General features: G+C 44.9%; 1 protein-coding gene across 21 annotated transcripts in view; it reads left to right on the top strand.

Moving 5' to 3' along the window:
* The first annotated feature begins 834 nt into the window (after nt 1–834).
* LTK (leukocyte receptor tyrosine kinase) overlaps nt 835–26,210 on the top strand; it is a 208,870-nt gene continuing 183,494 nt past the window's right edge. For 10 of the 21 annotated variants that reach the window (XM_042849517.2, XM_042849534.2, XM_065593132.1 and 7 more), the window contains exons 1-3: nt 835–995; nt 10,520–10,650; nt 23,961–24,007. Coding sequence is in view for 1 of the 21 variants with exons in the window: in XM_065593127.1 (XP_065449199.1) it covers nt 10,644–10,650 (7 nt within the window). In the remaining 20 variants the exon portion in view is untranslated. Of the gene's footprint in view, nt 996–1,254; nt 1,418–10,519; nt 10,651–20,950; nt 20,993–23,960; nt 24,008–26,210 lie in introns of all 21 variants that reach the window. The other 11 variants (XM_042849525.2, XM_042849526.2, XM_042849535.2 and 8 more) reach the window with 6 other exon arrangements.

The raw sequence follows: 26,210 nt of genomic DNA on the forward strand, positions 1-26,210 counted from the left end.
ATAGTGGGCACCTGTCCCCCATGGTTTCATGTGATCTAGCTAAGGTTTTTATACAGCACTTTTTGTGGTGGTGTCCAGTGTTTGCCACTGGTGACTCATCTGTTCTCCATCTGAGTGGCTTCATGGACAATAGTGCCAGATGGCAGCTTTTCCTTGTACTTGCAGCAGGTTCACGGGTGATAACGGGTGACAGAGGACACTCAGTGACATCGGATGCTTGTGTTTTCAGTGAGTTTCAGTGGGCAATACTGGACACCTGGCATCTTCCCTCTGTGTCTTCACCAGATCCAAAGTTGATAGTGGTTGATTCAAAGCAACTGAGAAGTGTTAACCATGCTTCCAGCAGGTCCTCTGATGATAGTGGACATCCATGGACAGCTGGTATCTAGTGCCAGTGCTATTTTAACACTCTGCCATGTAAACAGTCCTGAGATGACAGCAACAGTTTTGAGAGCATCAGGAAATACTTGGCTCTTTCAAATTTTTCTCATGTCCCTTCTGATTACTCAAGGTGACATTGCCCTCTGCCAAGTTGGATGTTCCATGCCATGGGACAGCATAGCTCAAGCTCTGGTTAGCACAATGCGTTAGAAGGTCTCACATAAGCACATATGTCCTTTTTTCCCCATGGCTCCTCTCTGACCTCTCACTCTTGTTTTAGATTAATGCTATCAACAGCATTGAAGGTTCTCTGGGGAGGAGCCAATAATGAAGGGCTGTCACTCCAAGTACTTTGTATTCATTGAGTTGTACAGCACAAAAATGGAGTGACTTGCCCCTTGAAGTCAGGTGGTGGGGGAATAAGGAATTTATATAGCAACAGTAGCACTGCTGCTTTAGTGTTGCAGCACACTTAGGGTGGCAGTACACATCTGCAGTGCATGCAATTCATGTAGCTGGCAAGAAGCGGGCACGGGTTACAAGGGGAAATGAAGCTATGCTGTAAGCATTCCCACTCCAAAGTGCACTGAGCAATGATTCTAGCAGAACATAAGGTAAGCAGCCTCAGGCAATTTATGCAACCTGAGTGTAGGATCCATATAGCTGGCCTTGCTTGTCGTTGATAGTGTGTGCTAGTAGATGTACGATTAAAGAGCTGCATAACATCACTGTGGAGTTGGTTTCTGTGAAGAGCTAAGCACTATTTTGGGTACATGAAAATATTTAATTATAGGCTGTGCTATTGCATAGTGGCACTTGCAGACTTTACGTCAAGACTGACTCTGTTTCTAATGATATCCTGTTGCTCAACAGAAGGTATGGGATTGAGGCAGAAATTATTGGGTGAGGTTCTCTGGCCTGTATTATCCAGGAGGTCAGACTAGATGATCACAGAAGTTTCCTTCTGGCCTTAAAATCTATGAATTACCAAATTACTTGAGGTCCTTAAAACGGAACACGGAAACACAAGAGTGAGGTACGTGAATGATGAGTTTTACAATGCCTGCCTGCTGTCTGAGTGTTACACAGCACTGAATAAACCCCTATAATTGTGTCTCCTAAGCACTGAGTTGAGTGTGAAACTTGGGATGGATTTTCAGAGGTCAGTCTTTGCTTTGATTGTTCCAAAGTCTTCCTCAGAAATCTTGAGGGGGATGTCCCTGGGGTATCATATGCACCTCAATTCCAGACCTCTTTTGTGCGTCTCTGGGCGCTGCGTGGGTTTTTAGTGTACAAGCGGACAGTCAGGGTCAGGATATGGTAGCTGTGAATTCTCCCCCATTGTGTATCTCAAATGAACACTAGAGCTCACCAGGCCATGTAGTGCTTAGGGGCTCCAACTAAGGTTGAAATCCCATTGTGCTAGGCACTGTACAAACAATGAGAAACCGTTCCTGCCAGAATGAGAAAAGGGGATCATGGCATAGGAAGGCTGACAGACTGAGAGGAAGGGGATGGGACAGAATGGGAGCAAGCAGAGAAGGAAGAAATATCCAGAGGAAAACTCTAAAAACCATTGGAGGCTGGTGAGATCTAAGGCTGCAGGTCCCTGCTTCAGCAGCTTTTCTCCACTGCTAGTGGCTCAATTTCTGGCTGGCTCCTCTAAGCTGTTCCTTGTATTCTTGAGCTTACTTAACTGGGGGACAGTTGGAAGTCACATGGATCCTGGTGCCCCAGACTGGGGCTGTTTCCCCTGTGCACTTCTGGATCAGAGGGGTGTTGGTGAGCAGGGGGTAATCCTATCTGGAGCTGTTGTGTTAATCTAGATTAAATATTTGGGCCCAGAGAGGCAAAGATTTTAACATGACTGTCATTCTCCAACATTAAAGAGTGTTAAACAACGGCCAGGGTTTGATACACAGAGACTTCAGCCTGCTTAGCACCAAGCAAATGCACCATTAAACAGCCTTTCAATGTTTTTTTGTTTTTGTTTTTTAAAGATACAGAAAAGAAGGAAAAGCATATAAAATGTAAAGAATTGAGTAAGGCTTCCATTTTAATATCATCTTTCTCCCATTAGCTGGAGAGAATTTTTGCAAGGAAAAACCACCTTGTTTGATAGTCTTAAAGATGGTAATAACCCTCTCTTTTGAGGAAAAGAGAAGAAGTTAAGATGGGCTGGAGTTGTTGTTGCTAAAGTTCAATCCTGTTTTCTACAAACAAGACAAATGTGCAAATGGGGAGAGAAAAGAATTTAAAAACTAGAAAATGCAGCTTAAAATAAATATATGGAGATATGTCTATCTCAGAACTGAAAGGTCATCAAAGTCCAGCCCCTTGCCTTCACTAGCAGGACCAAATACTGATTTTGCCCTAGCTCCCTAAGTGGCCGGCCCCCTCAAGGATTGACATCACAACCCTAGGTTTAGCAGGCCAATGCTCAAACCACTGGGGTACCCCTCCACCTTCTAGGTGTTGACTCTAATTTGCTATCTCACTGCTGGAAAACCATAGGCCTAGGCTATGGTCTTATCAGGCACTCTGAGACCTGGCAAACTTGTACCAGCATCAGGCTGTTTAGAGTCTTGCTTTTAGTGAACTCTTAGCAGTCTTGGACAGTTAAGCTGGACTCTTATTAGAGAGAAGGAAGAAGGGGAGAGAGATAGGAAAGACAAGAACACATTGGGTGAGGGAAGGGTGGCAGACAGTCACACATCCCAGGTGGTGTCTGGGATTTAGCCAGAGCTGATGGAGGTGACAGTGTCATCTGGGTCCCTCTCTTTGGCCTGGTCTTGTCAGGACATCTCTCAGGATTAGAACAAAGAAGGTCTGGGATCCCAGGAGGAGATGGATATGGCAGCCATGTAGTCAAATTTTCTCCCCAAAGTCTTTCTTTAAGGACGTCAAAAGGGAGTGATGGGTGGAATAGCCCATCCCCTCACTATTTTGTCCACCAATTAGGCCATATATCCAACGTACCAATTTTGGTTTATGAATTTTCACTCCTCAACTCCTCTTGTTTACCAGGCAGGATCTGACCACAGTGCTTGAGTTACGTCATTACACCTTTTTGTTTTGGAGTAATCCAGCCAGTTTCCCTTTCATACCTTTCCCCATCACAATTTGTTGTTATAGGTTATTGTGACATCTTATGAATTTTCACTTATGTTCTACAGGTGAACTCACAATTAAGATAAATTTGTAGGGCCCGCTTATCACAACAGATCTCAACTATTCTTTCCCCTGTGGTATGGCTATACCTGCTTCAACATGGAATTTGCCTCCTACTGTAGTCTAGTGGTTCTTAAATTGGATCATGTGGGGGAGGCAGGAGAGAGGGGGAGGTAACAGAGCACTTGCTAGGGTACACCAAGAGGTAGCTGGTCTGCTGGCTCCTCAGTGTGTCTATTCACTATGTGACGTTAAATAGAACTTGTACACTAAACGTCTTAATATTACATTTCCCTGGAAGCCAGTGCTTTGGTTGCTCCAGAGATATGATTGATTGTTCTTAGGATGGAAGGTGGCCTATGCAATGGAAGAGGGGGAGGGTTGGCCAGGACACTAGATTGTCCAGGAAACACTCATTGGTTTTAAAATGTGGTCTATGCTCTGAAAAGATTTGGGAGACCCTGCCCTAACAGCTGTGTTTCAGGCTAAGGTATTCCATTTCTCTCTCTCTTTTTCATGCCTGATTTTCCTCTTACTCTCAGAAGTGTAAATCAGAAGTCGCTCCACTAATGTAAAATGGATATGAGGGGGAAATCAAGACCACTGTAAGCTGTCAAAGCCAATTGGCGATTGCTGAATATGAGGTTCCAGAAGGTATTGATCACCCCATTTGTCTGCTCAATTTTCAGCACCACATCCTTGATTTTTAGTCCTGTTTACCTTTAGCCTTGACTTTGACTTTGCGGAGCAAGTAAAACAGGTGGAGAGTTGCTAGGAAAAGATGTTTCTTCTTTTAATGAATCTTTTAGGATGCTTCCAGCACATTGCTGCTGCTGCTGCTTGGTTTAGCCCCATCCTATGAATTTTCTTCTCATTCCCCAGTAGGTCCATTTGGGACAGTTCACCCTACCAGGCTCCCTGATATCCAGTAGTTAAAGTGGGTTAAAAGAGGGGGAGCTCTCATCGTTCCAGTCGAGGAGGAGGCGGTACTGTGCAGATGTCAAGGGCCTAATCAGTGGAATTGGCAGTACGTTGGAGAGTGGTCACTGAAAAATCAAGTATTTGGACCCAGAGTTAGTGGGAAAGATTCAGTGCAAAACAAAGATATATCAGTTACTGTGGTGTTGTCCTATGAGGATCAGCCACCATATAACTGCCCACTGTGCACAATGTTTTTTGTCTGGCAGTAAAATTCCCCATATCATCATGGCTGTAGTAGTGTGACCACTCATGGATCCCCAGAATCCTGGACATTCCAGTACTTCTGGAAAGAGTTTGGGCTCACCCCCGCCCGCGGAAGTGGCTCCACTTCCGCTGGCGTGATCTCTCATGGTGTGTGCAAGGTCTTGCTGCATAGGGGATGCCACTTTGAAGAGTGCCCTGCCCCTATGATTTCGCATGCATGGTGCATGCAAGGTCACATTGGTGGGGGTGAGGCAGCTCACTCTTAAAAATGGCATCTCCCATGTGATCCCAGACAAGAGCGTCTGGTTTTGTCTCAGTACTGGATAGAGGACAAACCTTAGAAAAGCAGAGCTGTCCAGCTTAAAGCTGGAGAAATGGCTTGCCTAGGTTGTGGTGTGAAAGGCATTTGGGCACATACACATTGTTGAGTATCCAACAGCAACAGGGATGTCAGAGGGAGAAAAGCTGCTCTGTGATGTTTTCATGCAGCTGTCTCGTATGGATAAACTGGCTCAATTCTTAATGGCTGACTTAGAGGCAAGCAGCTCTCGGAGGGGAGGTGATAAAATAGTACAGGGGTCAGCAACCTTTGGCATGTGGCCCATCAGAGTAATCTGCTGGCAGGCCGTGAGACATTTTGTTTACGTTGACTGTCGGCAGGCACAGGCCCCCGCAGCTCCCAGTGGCTGCGGTTCGCCGTTCCCGGCCAATGGGAGCTGCGGGAAGCTGTGGGCCACAGGGACATGCTGGTCTCCGCTTCCCGCAGCTCCCATTGGCCAGGAACGGCGAACCGCGGTCACTAGGCGCTGCAGGGGGCCAGGCCTGTGGATAGTCAATGTAAACAAAATGTCTTGCGGCCCACCAGCGGATTACCCTGATGAGCTGTGTGCCGAAGGTTGCCGATCCCATTAATGCAGTTAATCCACAGGGCAAGGAGGAACTCACTCCAAGAATGCATTTGCTGTCTGTGTGTGCTTCTGTGTGTGGTGTTTTCAGAGCTTGATTCATGTATGTGTGTGGTATGTGTGTGTGTTGCTGTGGCTAATGTATGTTTGTGCAGATGGGTTTTTGTGCCCATTGGACCAGAGTCCAGTCTTGGTCCATGGGTCTTAGAGCTAGTCAAAAAACAGAATTTTCTTTCCACGATAAATTTTGAAATTTCCTTTCATCCTGAATTGGAACAAAAAGTTGAAATCTTGCTGTTTCCTGCAAAACAAATTCCAAAGCAAAATTGTTTTGGAATTGTCAAAACAGCCTTACCAAAACATTGTTTCAATAAAGGTCAAAACACTTAATTTTGACTTTAATATAAATGTTGAAATTGAAGTTGAAACAAAGCCCTCTGACATTGTTGAAAAGGAGTGCTTTGATCACTGAAAACTTCAATGAAATTGATATATTCTTGCAAAACGGTCCGTTTGTCAAATTAGCATTTTCCAGTTAAAAGCTCTTCCCTCTGAAAACTTTCAATAACCTCTAGTGTTTCTAAACGCACATAGCTATCATTAATGATATTCCGTGTGCCTCACTCCGTGTATCTGGTTCTCCATATGTGTGAGGATCTGTGTATGCACATGAGTTTTAGTACATGTCTGTGTGGGTGACACAGACACTTCTTATGAAGGGCTCAGCCTCTTCTTCCATTTTCACTGCTATTGGTACCCCGTACTGCACTACTGTGGTCCAGTCTCCATCCAGACCCTGCTGATGCTGTGGCTGCACAGCAGATGTATGTACAGCCATTTTTTTGGTGATGCTTCTGTTCTAGCATCACTGCAACCTGCTCTTCCAACAATTCCGTTTTTTTTTTTTTAAAGATTCTTCCATATTGGCATGGTCCTCCATGTGCTTCCCAGACACTGTGGAGTTCTCTTTTTCATGGCAGACATTACAGGTGTCTTATGTTCTGTAACAAAATGGCTTCAGCTATTAGACGGCATGCTGCTCTCATGACCTGCACCAGTCCAGCTGCTGCCATCTCCTCTTATTTCATACTCCAAACTCCCATTCTCACATCTATTGGCTTTACTGCTTCCTTCATCTGTCTCTCTCACTCATTGTTATACTATCCCCTACTCTGGGAAGACTATTCCTTTTCCTGTCCACCATCTGCCCCCTTGTTCTCCTCCTCGTGATCCCTCCTTTAAAACCTACTTCCAGAAATGTCTTTCACCTTGTTATCCTCATTGATAATCTCTCCACACCCTCACTTCCCTGGATTGTTTTAGGTTTTGTCTTGGGTTTGCTCTCAAGCTAGTTAGGACAGGGACCATGTCTATTTCTGTAAATTGATGGCACTGTATACAAGATTTTAATCATCATCATTCAAAATCCATAGATTCAATTCTAGGAGAGAGGGGAAAAATGGACCAAGGCAGCAGGAGCGGAGGGTGTTGTCTTGTTTCTGAGGTGTGTCTGCAGATGGATGTTTGTAAGGTAGGGTTACCATATTCAAACATTTAAAAAAGAGGACACTCCACGGGGCCCCGGTCCCGCCCCCGGCCCTGCCCCAACTCCGCCCCTTCCCCTTCCCCGCCCCAACCCCACCCCTTCTCCACCCCCATTCCAACCCCTTCTCCAAAATCCCTCCTCCAACTCTGCCCCCTCCTCTGAGCACCCCGCATTCCCCCTCCTCCCTCCTGCTCTGATCTTGGTTGGGGGTTGCTAAGTGCTTCCCTGCTCCCCACTTGCCCCGCAGCCCCTGCAGCCTCTATGCCCTTGCTTGCCCTGCTCCTCCTCACCCTGCAGCCTCTGCACCCCCCTGCCCCTGCAGCCTCTGTGCCCCCTGCTCCCCATTCACCCTGCAGCCTCTGCGCCCCCTGCCTGCCCTGCCCCTGCAGCCTCTGCGCCCCCCCGCCCCTGCAGCCTCTGTGCCCCCTGCTCCCCACTCGCCCTGCAGCCTCTGCGCCCCTGCCTGCCCAGCCCCTGCAGCCTCTACACACACACACACACACACACACACACACACACACACACACACACACACGTCTGCCCTGCTCCCCCCGCTCATCCGGCAGAGGGAGAAATGCAGGCTCCACGTGGAATCAAACACTGCCGGCTGCTCTGTGGGGAAGGAGGGAGCGGGGGACGGGGAGGGACTCTGGCTGCTAGAGGCCCTAGTGGCTGCGAGCGGCTTTCAATCAGGCCAGGCGTCCAATCAGCTGCGCCGCACTCCGCAGGAGGGGAAAGGGGAAATCCCGGACATTTCTTCTTGATTAGAAATCTCCCCCCGGACGGCCATTTAACACTGAAAAAGCTGGACATGTCCGGGGAAACCCGGACGGATGGTAACCCTATGTAAGGGAGCATTAATTAGTACCCCCTTACACTTACTGCGATTGTAAGACTAGGGAAATCTAGCTAAGGTGTGCAAGGGAGGCTAAGTTGATATGATTTACATGCTGAGGAGCTCTGGAGGCTTCTATAATATGTATCTTGTTACATCTTCTAGTTTATCATGTAGCTGACTCCAGCCAAGACTCCTTATGTATCTATAGAGAGGGGGCTGTGTAAGTTTAGGGGGAATCTAACTGTAGTGTAAGGGACTGTAACTTTTGTACACCTTTCACATCACCTCTGAAGTTGGTTCCTCATATCCAAGGTACTCCACAGCTTTGATAAGAGGCTCGCATGGGTGTTTATGTCCAAAAGCTATTTGTTAGCACAAACTCGCCTAACAATAGAACCAGGCATAACATTCTGGGTATCAGAGTTGTGTGAGTATGTGGGGGGAAAGGTTTCGTGCTGTCCTGCCAATAAGCCTTAGCTTTATTTTGGAGGGACCATTTCTATGGATGAAAGGCTCATTCTGGCTCCATCCTATTCACTTTTGGCTGCTGCTGTCACCTCCCAGTTTTTGTGATGTGGACACTTGTGTACTCGGAACTGGGCTGAGATGCCCAAACTTATTTCACATAGGCCACAGAATAGCTGCAGATGGAAATGACTTTTGGCTGTTACTGGTCTGTGCTGGATTGAAATCAATAACAGAGAAGCGAGAGGGTTTGTAGCCCTTGAGCAGTCCCCAAGCCATCCATTTTTCTAATGTGGTATATTCTGGTCCCTGTGCTCTGTGAGCATCACGGAGCGAGAAGTACTGAACGTGACACTGGAACTGATAGGAGGTGCAGCATGAGGGGGTCTGGAAAGTACTGTGGCATTTGCAGACCTGTTATTGTGACCTAATCCCATGGCAACATGAGTCATTTTAAAGGACACATCAGTTGGAATTAAGCCCCCACCATCTGGTCTGCCCTATCATTACACCTGCCAAATAAAGGAGCATGACTAAAAATGGTACCATTGAAATTCCATATACAGCAAATGACTGAAATGCCATTGTTGGTTTGTCCTTCCAAGCACAGTGCGTTCACCTCCTATACAGACATTCGTGGAGGCAGGAGAGACACTGTTATGAATGCCCTGATCAAGCGATTTTCTTTCCTGACAAAATAATAATTCCCTTTCTGAGTCTTTTGATGCCACTGGAGAGAGAAACTGAACCACATGGGGCTTCAAAGTGTTAAAACCATGCTGAATGACTTGAGATTCCAAGAGCCACAGCTTCTCTTCATTGAATCAGAGTCTTTTCTGCTTCATTAAATCTCACCTCAACGGCTGCTGCAGCAGCAAACCTGAAGCAAAACTGATTAATTATGCATCACTGCTGTATTTGGGGGCTTTAAAATTGGAGTTAATATAACTGGGTGCTCAAGCAGGTTAGAGTAGTTAACGCTGCGCTAACAGACATGGGGTTCAGGAGGTGAGGGTGGAGCCAGGCTGGGGGATTTGAGCAGGGAAAGAAATGGAAAATTAACAAGCAGAATTCTACAGAGCTTTTGGATGGTGGCTCTCTGTATACTGATGAGCCTTTTTTTAAAAGAAGCTACCTCCTGCATTAGAAGCGGGAGCAGGAGTTTTGATCATGGGAAGAGGTGGAGGAGAACTGTGCACTGTTAATGCATCTCAACTCACTTTATCTCAAATAATAAGGGCTCCGACTGTGAAAAGAATTGTGGGGCTCAGTCTGGTTTGTAGTTGACAGGTGTCTAGACAGCCATTATCCTAAACTGCTTCTAATTGATACTCAAGTTGCTAATCTCACCACAGAGGCCAAGGACTAAATGGGCCTTAAAAACTGAACTTCTCTCTTGCCCTCAGAAGCATTTTCTCTGTATGGGGACTGAGGCCCTTGGCAGGACAGTGAGGGGGAAGCTTGCACTGCTGCTGCCTGTTGCTGTGTGTGTGTAGCCGCTAAAGAGAGGCCTTAATTCCTCCGGGCTGTCATGCTGGCATTTAGAGCACTAAGCTCGTCTATAATATGAAAGTATTTATAGACAAGAGTTGTGGGGGTGAGAATGGGGACCTTTAAGATAGGAATTGCATAACCAGATCTCCTCTAAAAGGTGTTACTCAGGATGGTAACTTGGTTAAAAAGAATGTAGTTTGCTCAAGAAAGCAAAAATCCACTGCTTCTGTCAGTTCTAGAGGTTCTAAGAAGACTCCAGAAAGATAGCTTCTTCAGGCAGGTGCTGCAGAATGAATCCAGCTACTCTCAAAATTCAGCATGTTCATCTCACCAATGACTTGACTGCTGAGTCCCAGGTTACTCGAAGGAGCCTTTAATACTCCGTCAGAAGGTAAAGAATTAGAAGCTGTTGATTACACCTAGCTTAGACTGTAGGCTACATGGAACTAACTAGAACTACTGTCCCACCTTGCAGGGGATCTGACTGAGGTTAGTTTCCTCAGGGGAAGTCTCTACGCCTGTTTTTTTTTTCAGTGGTCAGGAACAATGCGAGGATCTTTTCAAGACATTGCAACTTGGAAGCCGACATTCCCAGTTTTGAAGACTGTCCTCCTTAAACTGGGCTAAATACAAGTAGCACCAACCAGGAACAAGATGGATGTTGGGTAGGGCTTTTTTATCTATTCAATACTAAAAAATTGCCCACCCAAGGGATTCATGCATTGCATTTTGCTGGAGTCCTTTGGCTTCACCTAATTTTCCTAAAATGGAAGAGATTTCATGCACCTTCTTAATAAGAATTGCAGGCTGTGAAAAGTACAAGTCCCAGAGTGCAGTTCCCTAGGGGGATCCAAGAGCCAGGTTGAGCATGCATACTGGGGTGCATACTTGGAGTCTCTGTGGTGACTCTTTTGTATTTGAGAGAAATGTGGTGGCAGGCTGGGTTATAGAATTCCCTGGCCTACATGATGCTCCCAGACATCACTTTGGCCTCCCTAACTTAATGTAACCTAGATTCCCCAATGTATTGTAAATGGTTGTGTATCCTAGCGAAAATCTTCAGGATTACTGATTGGTCTAAACTAAGCAATAGTTTCTCTAAATCAGGTTGTTTTACTTACTGGCCTCATGTGCTAGATGACTGAGCTGTGAGAAACTTAAAGAAACATAGAGATGATCATGAAATGTGGCATTTAAAAATGTATATGTAAGAACCAAACTATATTTCCCTTCTCCTTCAGGACAGATTTGGGATTATATAACATACTAGACAAAGTACTTTCAAGATCATTCAACTATCTTTGTATTTTCTTTTACTGTAGTGTATGTTTGCACTTGGTATGTATCAAAAGGCAAGAGAAAAACATTGAAGTTTGTGAGAGCATTAGCATACAATGTAGGGTTACCATTCGTCCGGATTTACCCGGACATGTCCTCCTTTTCGTGCTAAAAATAGCGTCCGGGGGGAATTTGTAAAGCACTCACAATGTCCGGGATTTCCCCCCTCCCCCGGCAGAGCAGAGCTGGGAGGGCTGCAGGAAAGTCCCGGGCTGGACTCCGGAGCAGCTTCCTCCTCCCACCCCCCCCTCCCTCCCTGCATTCTGAGCCGGCTGGCAGCTCCTCCTCCTGCAGCCCGGTCCAGCAGCACTGTGCAGGGCCAGGGACCGGGTTTTGTTGTGCTGGGGAGCTCAGCCATGTGTCCGGCTCGCACAGAGCCCAACACCCTGTTCTGAGCAGCAGGGTAAGGGAGCCAGGGAGGTTCTGGAGGGGGCAGTCAAGAAACGGGGGGGGGGCTTTTTGGGGGGAGTGGAAAAAGTTTTGGGCAGTCAGGGTACAGGTAGGGGGTAGGGTCCTGGGGGGCAGTTGGGGGGAGTCTTAGGAGGGGGCAGTTAGGGGACAAGGAACAGGGAGTCTTAGGTAGGGGGTGGGGTTCTGGAGGGCAGTTAGGAGCAGGGGTCCCAGGAGGGGGCAGTCAGGGGACAAGGAGCGGGGGGGTAGGGGGCTGGGAGTTCTGGGGGGGAGCTGTCAGGGGGTAGAAGTGGGGAGAGGGATCGGAGCAGTCAGGGGACAGGGAGCAGAGGGGTTTAGATGGGTTGGGAGTTCTGGGGGGGGGCTGTCAGGGGGCAGGAGTGCGGAGAGGGATCGGAGCAGTCAGGGGACAGGGAGCAGAGGGGTTTAGATGGGTTGGGAGTTCTGGGGGGGGGCTGTCAGGGGGTGGGGAGTGGTTGGATGGGGCGTGGGAGTCCCAGGGGTCTGTCTGGGGGTGGGGGTGTGGATAAGGGTTGGGGCAGTCAGGGGACAAGAGGCAAGGAGGCTTAGATAGGGAGTGGAGTCCTGGGGGGCAGTTAGGGGCAGGGGTCCCAGGAGGGGGCAGTCAGGGGACAAGGAACGGGGGGAGGGTTGGGGGTTCTGGGGGGGCGGGAAGTGGGAGGGGCAGGGGCGGGGCTAGGGCGGGGCTCCTCCCGTCCTCTTTTTTGCTTGTTGAAATATGGTAACCCTAATACAATGGCATGGAATTTTGGAGCTAAATTCTGCAACTTTGGGGCCCAATCCCACAATTTTTTACTCCCATAAGTAATTCTTACACAAGTTGTGTAATTAACTTCGGTGGAACAATTCACCTTTCCAATTGAGCATGGGAAAGGGGAGAGAAGAGGTTGTCAGCTGTGACTTGCAGTGAGATGGAGAAGCAGTGAAGCAGAAATGTACAGGAATTCTATTCCATGTGGGTAGCGCTGCAGAGGAGAAGGCTCCTGTATCAGCAATGGCAAGGGAGTGAGAGAATGTTGATGCTAAATAGAGTGGAAGGAGCAAGGAGGAAAGTGAGAGTCTTTGTATGATATATGTAGCATATTACCAAGGCCCAAAAGAAAATATTTAAGGGGTGGAGGGGAACTTATGGATTGGCAATGAGGTGGGGAAGAACTGCAAGCTGTCTAGCTAAAGATGGGGGGGAGGAGAGGGGGATGTGTATGCCCTGTTGCACAGTTCTTTGCTGGCTGTACTTTTCATGACAGTGGCAGACTTATCAGTTCTTAAAGGACACTCATATCACTTGAGCACTGGTGTTCTCTGGGGCAGTAATGCGAGAAGTATGTGGCTGCATTAGATCACTAGGGGCTGTTTTAAATTCTAACATGATCAAGACTCATGTAACAGGATTCTTTTTCTCTTGCACTTTAAGTCTTTAGTGGGCAGCTTAATGGATATTTTAAAGATAAATGTGAATCTTGGAATATGCTAGTAAGTGATATTTTTAAGGAGATGCCCTATATACAACGATTTATTGGGGGCATTTTTTTGGTGCATGAGGATGAGACATAATAAAGGAAGAACCTCTATATTTATCCTTCTCTAACCACTTCTTGTATTGTCAGCCTGACCTGGAGGTCAGCATCTGCCATTCTTGATGCAGGGGCCATTCTTTCATAAGATAAGAGGGGAAATCAGTCTTGAGGAGAACAGGAAAAGAGCTCTGTTAGATGAAAACAAGACTCCTATTCTTCATCAGCCTAATCCATTATGCTGGCTAATATCCGAGAACTTTAATACATCTCTCCTCAGTGCAGTAATCTCCGCAGCATATGGATTTCATCTCCTATCAAGAGAAGATGGGGAAAGGAGGATTGGACTCAGCTCAGTACAGGTGCTATTTCAGGTTGGTTGCACTCATCCTCTCCCAGCCGGAGGTGTGCAGCTCTCCGCTCCTTACTAACTTAACAACCTGCTATTCACCGAGGGAGCCCCCCACAATATTCAAAATGAACGGCCTTCCTTCATCTTCCTTCTAACACAGCAGAAAACACAATTAGCCTATATCCTGACCTGTTTCTGGAACACGAGGCACTAGCCCACCTCAAAGCAGTCATGGTGCCAAATTCTGCTCTCCCTTTTGCTCGTGAAACTCATTCAAGCCAATGGAGTTGCTCAGTTGTAGCTGAGGGTAGGATTTGGCCATACTGATACTACAGTAATTGTACGGCCAAAAAGGACTTTGGGTTTGTCAGTAGTCTACACAACTTGGCCACTGAATTTCCTGTTGACAATAGGGATAAAATCCAGACCTTCCTGCTTCAAAACCACAGAGCTCTATCACTTGAGTTGAGGAGCTTCCATTAACAATTAGCAATGTGCAGCCTATGACAGAGTTGAGCAGTTCTAGTTCCATCCAGTAGAGGGCACTGATAAACACTAGCCATTTTACTCAAGTACACTGGAACAAAGGCTTATTGGTTTCGTATGGGCTGTTTTGATATGAGGATGAATTAAAGGACATATGAGTTCTCTTCCCCTAGGCAATAATGTGTGTACTTGATTAGGTTAGGAGGGCTCTGTCCACAAAGCCCAACAATGGACCTGATCCAGTGCCCATTTATGTCAATGGCAAAGCTCCCATTGATTTCCATGGTACATGATCAGAACCATGGTGAACAGCCTGAACTGGGGAGGAGGCAATATCTGATCAGAAGTTTGAAGGAAAACTGCCACCTAGTTTCAGGCTGAAGAGTAGGATGATGAATACTAGTGTGAATAGAGCTGTTGACACTTTCTAAACACATTCATTGTGAAAAAGGAACTGAAAATTAAAATATTCCCCTGCAAGCATGGGAAACCCAAACAAAACATGGACTTCTAGATTGCCACTCATCAGAGCCACCCATAACAAACCCAGGGATATGCAGAAATAGAGGCAAGGAGAGAGAGAAGAACAGCGCTACTGCTCTTCCTTATGTTTCTTGGGCTCAATCATACTAGTCTGGGCAAGAAAGTGCTAGGGCGAGTGACTGCCCCAAAATCGGTACAGAGAATGGCACAGTAGATCCTCAATGGTTTAAGTTCAGCCATGTGTGGGGCAGGGATGGATGGGGTAGAAGTGACTGCTGGCTTATCCTGGAGTCAGGTTTATTTGTGCTTTGAAGGGGGAGTGCACAGCCAGGTGTTGTGCCTTAGACACACAGGAGGGAATTGGTCTCTGTGCCAGTACCGAGGCCAGTGCAGCAACTGAGGACAGCTTGTGCCCCTCTGATTCTGGAGTTGCCACAGGCCAGCTCAATGCCCAGTGCAGCTCAGAGCTACCCTAACTTGCACCTGCTGCATATTGCCCCTGTGGGGCTTGTGGCAGGGAACAGGCAGGCATAGGAGCACGCTGCCCACACCTCATCCTGCCCTGAGCCCTCCCGCAAATGCACCAGGGGCTCCTGGAGGGGGGCTACGGAATCAACATCGTCAGATCTGTGGCTCACACAGAGGCCCCTACACGGGGATCATTGTCCTAGAGGGGAGCTAGGCAGGGGCATATAGCTGCTCTGTGGTCATTTTTCACCAGCCAACTGGCCCACAGTAACCACAGAACAACAGTGAATCAGGCAGCAGGGGAGCAGGACAAATTACCTGCTTTTGGTTATTTGCATTTCTATTCTGTGCAAAGAGCCAAGATAATCTGGCCTCTTGGCTTCCTGAGGGATAATGACAACAACATAGAGTAATAAACATTTCCTGCCATCTATATATCACCCAATTTTGCCTACATTTAGTAGCATTAAAAATTACTCTTGGATGAATTGATTATATTTAAATGCTAAGTTTAAGTATTATCATAATCAAATACTATATTTACATGTCCAAAATATCAGCTTTGAAAGAAATTTCTGATTCTAAAGTGATTATTGTCCCATGATTTTGTTTTTAAAAGGGAATTCCTTCATAACATTTTTCACTATTGTAATGTTTAATCCAGGTTGCTTGAGTTCAGTTTTTCTTTAATTTAATTTGATTTTTTAAAAACTTTTAGATTCTCTCCATTCTGGTCTCGTATACTTTTCGCTAGATGCAATTGTTTTCTTCTAATATTTCAAAATATTTTTTCCTCTTTTTTTTTTTTAGGCTCTTATACCTTTTTCTGTGCGCTTTCAAACTGAGCCCCAGCCTGTCCCTGGACACCCCCCTCCCCCCAAAAAATCATTAGGCTGGGGTCTGCTGGCAGGGAGGAGCCCTATGCAGTTTCAGTTCCTTAGCTTTCCTCCTTAAGATTTCATAAAGCTGGCAGCAATTTGTCAGCTGCTAGGAAAATAAAGAAACTTTGATTGAATCTGGCTGAATAGAGCTGTTTGTTAGTTTATGTTGTGGTCTGGACTCTTACTTATTGAGTTAAGGATCTCCGTGAAGGATCTGACAGTTTATAAAGCTGTTCTAGGCAGGCAACATTAAGTAAAACCCATGATTAAGAAAAATTACATTTCCTATAATTGAATAAAATCCAGCAGGAATGTCTCTAATCATCCGCATTAGTCACTAACATATGTCTAAGGAGTTGGAGTACAAGGAGAAAGCTGATAAGCTATTGGAAGGTCTAAGTACCTATTGGGGCATGTAGCCCTGAGCATAAAATGGCCTACAGTATCTGGTTAATTCTGAAACACGCTTAAGAGCATGTTTCAAAGGAGCATCTGACACAATATTTTAAATATTTTCTAGAAATCTTTGACATTTCAAACCCGCAGGAGACAGACTTTTACTGTAATCACCTAAACAACATCATGCATAATCTTTCAAGAAACAAACTAATTGAACACAGTAGCATCTTAGAAATACCATTTAAGGGAGAACCAGTCTTCTAAAATAGTTTTTGTTTTTTTCATATGCAGCGGCACTTCAAGCAACAAGTGATAATCATAGCATGAGATATTATAGCATTCCCAGCAGAGTATAAGGAGAGCCCCGAGAGATAATCGACTCAGACTTCAAATGACGAACGTGCCAAGATAGGAAGGTCCTTTCTTTCCTTAAAAATGAAGGGGGAAATTCTTCTCTTAAAACTACACTTGGAATCTGTTACCCACCATGCAAATCACTATTGCATTCACTAGACTCCTTCCAACCACTGAACTCCCTTGAGGTCCACAGAAGTTTCATGCATGGAAGGTGTGTGCAGGACATGCACCAGCAATAATTGGAGAGGATCAATATTGCTCATAGTGAAGTTTGATTGGAAAGTATATGCTTTGGATGTATAAGCACTAGCCCCTGGATTTCCCCCCCCCCCCCAATGAATTATTTGCATTTAGGAGGGAGGTAGTGCAGTGGATAGAGCATAAGCTTGGGAGATAAGACACCAAGTTCTCTTCCTGCTTCTGACTCTGGTTTACTATGTATCATTGAGGAAAACTCTGGGGCAGTGAAAAACACTAGTGCTAAGCATTATTAGTTGAAAACGGACAAGCTGAAAACTTGTTTAAATATTCCAAACAAACATCTTAGACTTTTTCATACAGAACATATACTCCTGATATACTCTTGTTGCATATTTAGGAGTATTTGACTTCCATACTGCGTGTGCAGTGTAAAGCACAAAAAGGGAGTTTAGAGGACTGCTCATGGCATTTGTATCTGGAGGGTACAATTATAAGCTCAGGAGAGACATAATTGGAAAGATACCTAAAATGTTGCTGGACCAAATTATTAAACGATCAATTTATAAGCACCTAGAGATAATAGGGTTATAAGGAATATTCCACATGGATTTGTCAAGAGCAAATCATGCCAAACCAATTTCCTTCTATGACATAATTTCTGGCCTAGAGGATTGGGGGAAGCAGGAGTTGTGATATATCTTGATTTTAATAAGGCTTGTGACACAGTCCCTCATGACGTTCTTGTAAGCAAACTAGGGAAATGTGGTCTAGATGAAATTACTATAAGGTAAGTGCACAGCTAATTGAAAGACCATACTCAAAGAATAGTTATCAATGGCTCACTGTCAAACTGGGAGAGTGTATCTAGTGGTGTCCTACAGGAATCAGCCCTGTTACTAGTCAATATTTAAAGAATGAGGATCAATAGTTCCATGTCCACTGAAGGAAGGACCAGAAGTAACAGGCTTAATCTACAGCAAAGGAGATTTAGATTAGATATTAGGAAAAACTTTCTAACTGTAAGGGTAGTTAAGCTCTTGAATAGGCTTCCAAGGAAGGATGTGGAATCCTTGTCACTGGAGGCTTTTAAGAACAAAACATTTGTCAGGGATGGTCTAGGTTTACTTGATCCTGTCTCAGCTCAGGGGGCTGGACTTGATGACCTCTCTAGGTCCTTTCCAGCCCTGTGATTCTCTGACTACTAGAAATCTGCAAAAATCACTTGAAACCTGGCCAAAAATGTCTGATCATTAGTGTAACTGGCAGGCAGGCGGCTCTTCAAACATTTCCGTTATTTTATTCTTTGAATTTTATTTTTTTTGTCTGCACATAATTTGTACATGAGCAATGCAGTTAGCCAATACTAGTTAGCCACAATCACTTTCTAGAGAATTCTTACACTACACCAGAGATGAAGCAGCATCAGCAGTCTGTTCTCTTACTGTCTCTGAGGCTGCTTGGCACTAAATCTCTAACCACATACTGACACATGTTGCTCATAGGAAGGTTTCCATTTTGTTTTCACATCAATTTGCATAATTCTATAACTCCACAGATTTCACTCATGTATCAGTTTTGCTGCTAGGCAGCTTTGCACAACAGATCCCCGACTCCATGTCCAGGGACGTGTCCGTACCAGGGAGACTGGGAACTTTTCTCTTGCTGCCACAAGACACTGAGAGCAGCCAGCAGCGCGAAAGCCAAGGATGAAGGAATCCTATGTTAAAGGTTATTAATATTTGAGATAAAGCTGATCTATCCACTAGGTTTTGATTCTGAATTCCTTAGCTTTGGTGGGCAGGAAGAAGGTCTTTTACCCCTGATAACACTTTCAGATATAGACATCTAAAGCCTGATCCTCCAAATTCTTACTGACACAAGTAGTCCCCCTGAAATCACTATTGCATGAATACAAGCTTGTGGAGTTGGGACTTAGATTTTAAGTTCATTTATGTTTATCTTTGTTGCAGTTTTCTTTAGCACACTTGTTAATATTGGGCCAGATACTCAATGGACCTATGCCGATTGACACTAGCTGAGAATCTGGCCAATTGTATTTAATCAATACAGAATGATGCCTTCACCTATAGGTTGATCAGACAAGGGAATACAGCCTCAGCCAAAAGGAAATCAAAGGAGAAACACAACTACTACCACATCCAGTTCCTTTAAAAAAAATCTTTGCATATGCCCACGTTTGGAATCAAATGTTTATGAAAGATCATAAAAGATGTAGTGACAGTTCTCAGGGTACCTAGGAATGTGAGTCATCTTGTTATCCCCCTGCCTGCAGAAAGAGGAGGACATGATTATGCGTAACTGGCTGTCATCTCTCTGACATCATCAGCCTGGTAGTCATCCAAGCACTCTCCTCTGAGCTATGCCAGCCTTTCCTTTCCCTTGCAGGTTAATAGCTGCACCCCAGTCCCTGAGCCCCTTTGAAGCATTCTCTTGTGGTGTTCAGTCCCTTATCCACTGATCAGTCACTAGAATACCAGGTCTGCTGTCCCCAAGGGAACAATGTACACACCAGCCTCCATGAGTCAAGTCAGGATCAGTGCCTTGCTGAGTATTGCAGCACTGAGATATATTAATAGTGAAAACAACAAGTTTATTATCAAAGACTCAAGAAATAATGAGTGAGGATATGAAAATGAAAGGTTACATATATTAAAAAAAAAAACATGTTTCCAAGACACTTAACAGGCTAAAAGTCCTTTGCAGTGTTTCAACCAATGCTGGCTGTGATTCCGTTTTCATGAATGTAATCATGCTGCCCAATTACTTCCTTGACCTTCTCCTATTCCTCAAAGTTCATTTTCTGTACCCAGGGGCAAGATGACGCCCCCCCATGACTTATTCTCCGGTGTGCTGCCTCCCTGTTGATTTCATATCCCCTCGTTAATTTCATATGTAAAAGACTCTCCACTCTGTTAACTTACAATGCTTAATTTCCATACCGACAGGGAAATAATATATTTTTTATCTGACAGAAGACCTGTTTGTCAACTCTGCCTTGATACAGGCTTTCGGAACATATTTTCAGCGTATGTACATAGCTCCTTACATAGTATCTCTACATACATTTCACAGTGATATTAATGATCAGTAAAAAGAACAGGAGTACTTGTGGCACCTTAGAGACTAACAAATTTATTAGAGCATAAGCTTTCGTGGACTACAGCCCACTTCTTCGGATGCATCCGAAGTGGGCTGTAGTCCACGAAAGCTTATGCTCTAATAAATTTGTTAGTCTCTAAGGTGCCACAAGTACTCCTGTTCTTTTTGCGGATACAGACTAACACGGCTGCTACTCTGAAACCTGTCATCAATGACCAGTGTGACCCTGGCTTTCATTTAAGACCTCACATGACATTCTTTGGTAAACCATAATGTACAGACCAGAATCAGGATATTCCTATAACCCCCTTCACAGTTGGCATTGAAGGGGTTTTGCATCACAGATGTGTTAAAATGATATCTTAGCCACAAGTAAAAATTATACATTTAAGCTTTTATTGTCTAATAATATAATACTCTCCCTTTCATAGATTCATAGATTATAGGACTGGAAGGGACCTCGAGAGGTCATCGAGTCCAGTCCCCTGCCTGCATGGCAGGACCAAATACTGTCTAGACCATCCCTGATAGACATTTATCTAACCTACTCTTAAATATCTCCAGAGACGGAGATTCCACAACCTCCCTAGGCAATTTGTTCCAGTGTTTAACCACCCTGACAGTTAGGAACTTTTTCCTAATGTCCAACCTAGACCTCCCTTGCTGCAGTTTAAACCCATTGTTTCTGGTTCTATCCTTAGAGGCTAAGGTGAACAAGTTCTCTCCCTCCTCCTTATGTGACACCCTTTTAGATACCTGTAAACTGCTATCATGTCCCCTCTCAGTCTTCTCTTTTCCAAACTAAACAAACCCAATTCTTTCAGCCTTCCTTCATAGGTCATGTTCTCAAGACCTTTAATCATTTCTATCCAAACATCTCAAAACTCTTTAAAAACATGAATGAATTAAGTGTCACATCATCTCTTGGCTGCAGGGAAGTCCGAGAGCTTTGGGAATCTTGCAAAATATTTTGCAGGTGAGTTTAATAATGAATTTGGGTTTGCTATGATTCCTTTTTGTGAATGTGCCAGTGATGTAGTTTTGCTTGCAGAAAGCTAATTTTAAGCACAGACACTTGTACACTCAGAAATGGCAAACTTTAAACTGAAAGTGGTCTGCTTTATATGGTCCAGAATACAGCTTGATTCAGCAATGTGGTGTGATTCCCAGAGCCCTGGCACAGAAGCAATTAAATGACTGCACCCTTCACAATGAGGATCCCGAGAGCACACACTTATTTTGCCTGACTGTAACAGGAGCAATTTACAATGAAAGTCTGCCCCTGGCTGTTAAATCTTACATTAGCTTCATATTTTAGTAATGATGCTTCAAGGAAGGCCTGTCTGGGCCAGAAAAGAAAAGGTTTAAAAATGTGTAAAAGTTCTAGGTATGCAGTAATAATAAATGGAGATATCCCATCTCCTAGAACTGGAAGGGACCTTGAAAGGTCATTGAGTCCAGTCCCCTGCCTTCACTAGCAGGACCAAGTATTGATTTTGCCCCAAATCCCCAAGTGGCCCCCTCAAGGATTGAACTCACAACCCTGGGTTTAACAGGCCAATGCTCAAACCCCTGAGCTATCCCTCCCCCCTCAGTGTTGTTGCCATGTTGATCCCAGGATATTGGAGAGACAAGGTGGGTGAGATGATATCTTTCATTAGACCATACTTTCATTAGAGAAAGTACGTGCCAACTCAAGTCTGGGCACAGTGACCTTTTTAAACCACCAGCTGCACGTTTGCCATCATGTCGCTCATTATGGTCTCATCTGCCACGCCAGGATGTTAGGGTGGAAACACTCTGGCGAGAGGAATGGATCTCTCCAACCAGTCCCTCATCGCTGATCCCACAATCTTCCTGCCTGGTTTTGACCTGCCCCTTTGCCAGTGTTCCCTGTTGAACAGGTTCTGAACCGGGCAAGGTCTCTGTGCAGCCAACCAGTATCGCTGGGGCCTTCGTGACAGCCCTTTGTGCAGCTGCGGTGCAACACAGACGATGACACACATTGCCAATGAATGCTGGCTGACTAGGTTCAATGGTAGCCTAAAAAAACGGCATCACACCACTGAAGATACCATCACTTGGCTAGACGACTATGCACACACTAAATAAAATAAATTAGATCAACTTCTGTTGGTGAGAGAGAGACAAGCTTTCAAGCTACACAGAGCTCTTCTTCCGGCCTGGGAAAGGTACTCAGAGTGTCACAGCTAAATACAAGACCAAACAGCTAGTTTAGCATAAGTTGTTCATCTTAGAATATATGCTAAGTGGCCCCTGTAGTTATAAGACAAAAAGGGAGGTTGGTGGGTTAGACTGTTGTAATAGGCCAACAATCCACTGTCTTTATTAAGTATCAGAGGGGTAGCTGTGTTAGTCTGGATCTGTAAAAGCAGCAAAGAGTCCTGTGGCACCTTGTAGACTAACAGATGTATTGGAGCATGAGCTTTCATGGGTGAATACCCACTTCATCGCATGCATGCGACAAAGTGGGTATTCACCCACGAAAGCTCATGCTCCAATACGTCTATTAGTCTATAAGGTCCCACAGGACTCTTTTTGCTGTCTTTACTAAGAGCGTGATTTTTAGTGTCTAGCAAAGTCATGAATTTAAGCTCCCAAGCTCATCTTTTGAAAGTGTTGCATAGGTTTCCTTTGAGGATGGGGACTCATAGGCAGTGATCACTTTGTGAAAACTGTTCACCCACAGGTGATGTGGTGTTTGTCTTATCATTTTCCTGTATGAGTTAATTTGAGAGCATAGTGATTGTCTGGTTTTACCCACATAGTTGTTGTTATGGCATTTAATGCACTGGATGAGGTACACCACATATTGTGCTAGGCATGTATGGGACACATGCATCTTGAAAGGTGTGTTGTGGGTGGTGTTAATCATTGTAGCAGTGGAGATATGTCTGCAGGTTTTGCATCTGTTCTGGCAGGGTCTGGTGCCGCTTTGAGTTGCTGTGTCCGGGTCTGTGTGGAGCTTGCTTCTGATGACAAGGTTGGGGGGTGGATTTGCTTGAAGGTCAGAAAAGGGGGTTCATGAAAGATTTCTTTCAGGATGGGGTCACCATCAAGTATGGATTGTAGTTGTTTGATACCCTCTGTGGGTTTCAGTGTAGGGTGGTAGGTGACAACTAGGGGTGTGCAGCTGGAGGGGGTTTTATTTCTGAATTGAAGCAGGTTATCTTAGGTAATTGGGTAGCCCATTCCATGATGTGATCTACTTCTCTGGAGTGTCCTTGTTTGGTGAACGTGGGTTTGAGTGTATTAAGGGGTATATCCCAGACTTTCTCCTTGGAGCATATTCCGTGGTATCTGAGTGCCTGGCTGTAGATAACAGATTTCTTGGTGTGTTTGGGATGGTTACTGGTGTGATGGATTGTCCCACTTTAAGGTGTCACCTTATGTACTGGGATACCACTGAGTCCACCTATTAAATCTCCTCCAGCACCCACAGGCAGGGCCACACCCAGCTGCAGAAAGACACAGACACTGAGATCAGCTCTGGAAAGACTTAGCATAAGGGACTTTCCCCAGCACTCAGGTGCCCACCTTCCTTGGAGTGCAGACCCAAAGGTATATTGTCTTGCACTGTATAGAAAGATCTTCACAGCTCAAGCTCATAAACATTCACCCTCTCCCTCAATGTGAAGAGAGATCTGCACAGCTTCTTGCTCATCCCCCTCCAGATATGGATTGCACAAACTCGGTTATGTTATAAACAAGAAATGAGTTTATTAACTACAAAAGACAGATTTTAAGTGATTATAAGGGATAGCAAACAAAACAAAGCAGATTACAAAGCAAATAAAACAAAACACGCATACTAATCTTAAGATCTTAAAGAGATTGGTTTCAAGAAATAATTTCTCACCTAAATGTTTTAGGCAAGTTGCTGAGTTTCTGTAACTTAGAGTTCCTGTTATTTCTTCTTACAGACTGGACCCCTGTCTTAGTCTGGACTCACCCCTGCCTTTTGCCTCAGGTTAGTTCCTTTGTCTCTTCAGCTATTTTCAGCAGTCCTTCTTCTTGGGTAGTCAATGGAGGAGAGACCGGTTTTCCTTACTGCCCAGCCTTAAATAAGATTTACATAAGGCGGGAATCTTTTGTGTCCCAGTCTTGACCTCCCCCTCCTTTTAGTGGGAAAATTACTAGACGTCCAAGATAGTGTTTTAGTACTAGGTGACAGGACCACCTGACCTAGTAGTGTCACAGCTGGGTCCCAGGATGCCTCTCAGGAAGACAAGAGATTTATTGTAAATAAAATCTTATTGTTTCTTTTTAATGGCCCATTGAGGCTGATGGCCTGTTGTCTGGTGGGTGTCTCCCAAATACACACCCAGTTGTAATTGCTACAAAGTCCATATTCCTAACTTTAGATACAGAAAAGATACATGCATACAAACTGGATAATCACATTCAGTAACTTATAACCTTTCCAATGATACCTTACAAGACCCATTTTACATAAAATATATCTCAGTTATGCCATTCATATCACACACCCCATATTCTTATAGAAATATGCTTAATGTCACACGTCCCCCCCTTACATTACTGCCAGAGGGTTGGTCGCTGACCAGTGTGGAGGCACTGTGCCCAACTTCCTCTTTTGGCTTTGGTTATACAACCTCCAAGTGTTACCAAACATTGTAATGTTATCCAGAGGCGTTTTTGCAAAGTTCTGGGTTTCTGTTCCCAGGTTGCCTGAAAACATTCTGGTGTGTAACCTTGTCATTATAATGCAGATATCAATATCTTTTAAAGTGTAAGTGTTTTGATATTTAGCCACCAATGCTATGAGGTGGTGTTCCTCAATTTCCCCTTCCACACAACAGTTTAGGTTGGTTATGCTTTCTCTGCTGTTCCAACCTCTAAGCCTGTTCACAGGTACTAGTTGAGAAGTAATATTTTATAGGACTTTCATGTTATCACTTTTAGCCCGTACCAAAATTTCTTCCAAAAATCATTCATGTTACCTATTTTAAAGCATTTACCACCAGTACTAAATTCTTTGTTTTAACCCACAGAGTGTAGTAAGAGACATAAAATTACCAGCAAATTTATGACAAGGAGGGGCTTCCAAATATGATTATCATACCATGCTTTCTGTCTAAACAGACCAGTTTGTTCAGCATTTATTGTATTCCTCATCCCCTCAGTAAAGGTTCTTAGTTTAGGTATGTCTTTGGGGTTTTGGCAAGGAAAGGGTGTATGGTGACCTTTTATATTATTGACCCACCCCCTGTGGATTTGCATTTCCTCTCCAGGGTTAAACCCATGGGAAGAATGCACCCTCCTGGGATTCCTTTATGTTGCTCACCCCCATTACTCAGTGTTTGATGCTTAGCTGTTGGGAGGGGTTTACCTGCCTGGGAAATGGCTGTCTCCTCCCCTTCCTTGGTGGTTCATTAGCATTTTAACTGGCAGTGGAGTGCTTGGGGGGAAAAAACCCACCCTGTCATAAAGAGACAGAGTTAGTTTTCACAAGTACAGCAGGAAAAACATTTTGCATAAGTGGGATCTGGATTGAGGTACTCTCTGTCACCCCTTCTCTGTTCCTAAGAGGTTCCAGGAGGACAGTTACAGTTTCCTCCTAAATCCTGAGAGACAGATGCTATCCAGCAAAATGCTCCTGGACAAACCCTTCCCCGCAATAAATGGGGAAACATTTCTGCCCTTCCCTACATTCCTTCTTAACTTCCTTCTCTGGGCCCCCCTCTAAAGCACACACCTTTGTGCTCTCTAGAGAGGAATCTGCCCCCTGTTCAGCTGTGGGCTAACAGCCAGAACAGACCCTTCACTGGTAAGCATTGTACCCTCCTCTGTCTTTGAATTGGCTTTGCGTCCAGTTACAGAGCCCATGGAATCTGCACCCACTGTAGAGGTTTCTAGGATTCCATTACCCTTCTCTAGGGTTCCCTCCAGGACACATTTCCCTTCTGTCTTGGACCAAGACCCATCTTTAGCCACTGGGTAAGAGCTGGTTTCAACCACTCCCACCCTTGTCAGCCGACAGTGTTCCACTGCTGCAGAGGAATTAAAGAGACATTCTCCCATTTCCCCCAGCAGTTTTACTCTTTCCCACTGGGGCTTCAGCACAAAATTTCTCCTTGCTGCTGACAGACCCCTGGACAGCCTGAGCCACACTAAAAAAGTCGTTACCCAAAATAATTTGTGTTGGGTTA

The sequence above is a fragment of the Chrysemys picta genome, chromosome 4 (assembly GCF_011386835.1).
Source record: "Chrysemys picta bellii isolate R12L10 chromosome 4, ASM1138683v2, whole genome shotgun sequence".
Classification (NCBI taxonomy): Eukaryota; Metazoa; Chordata; order Testudines; family Emydidae; genus Chrysemys; species Chrysemys picta.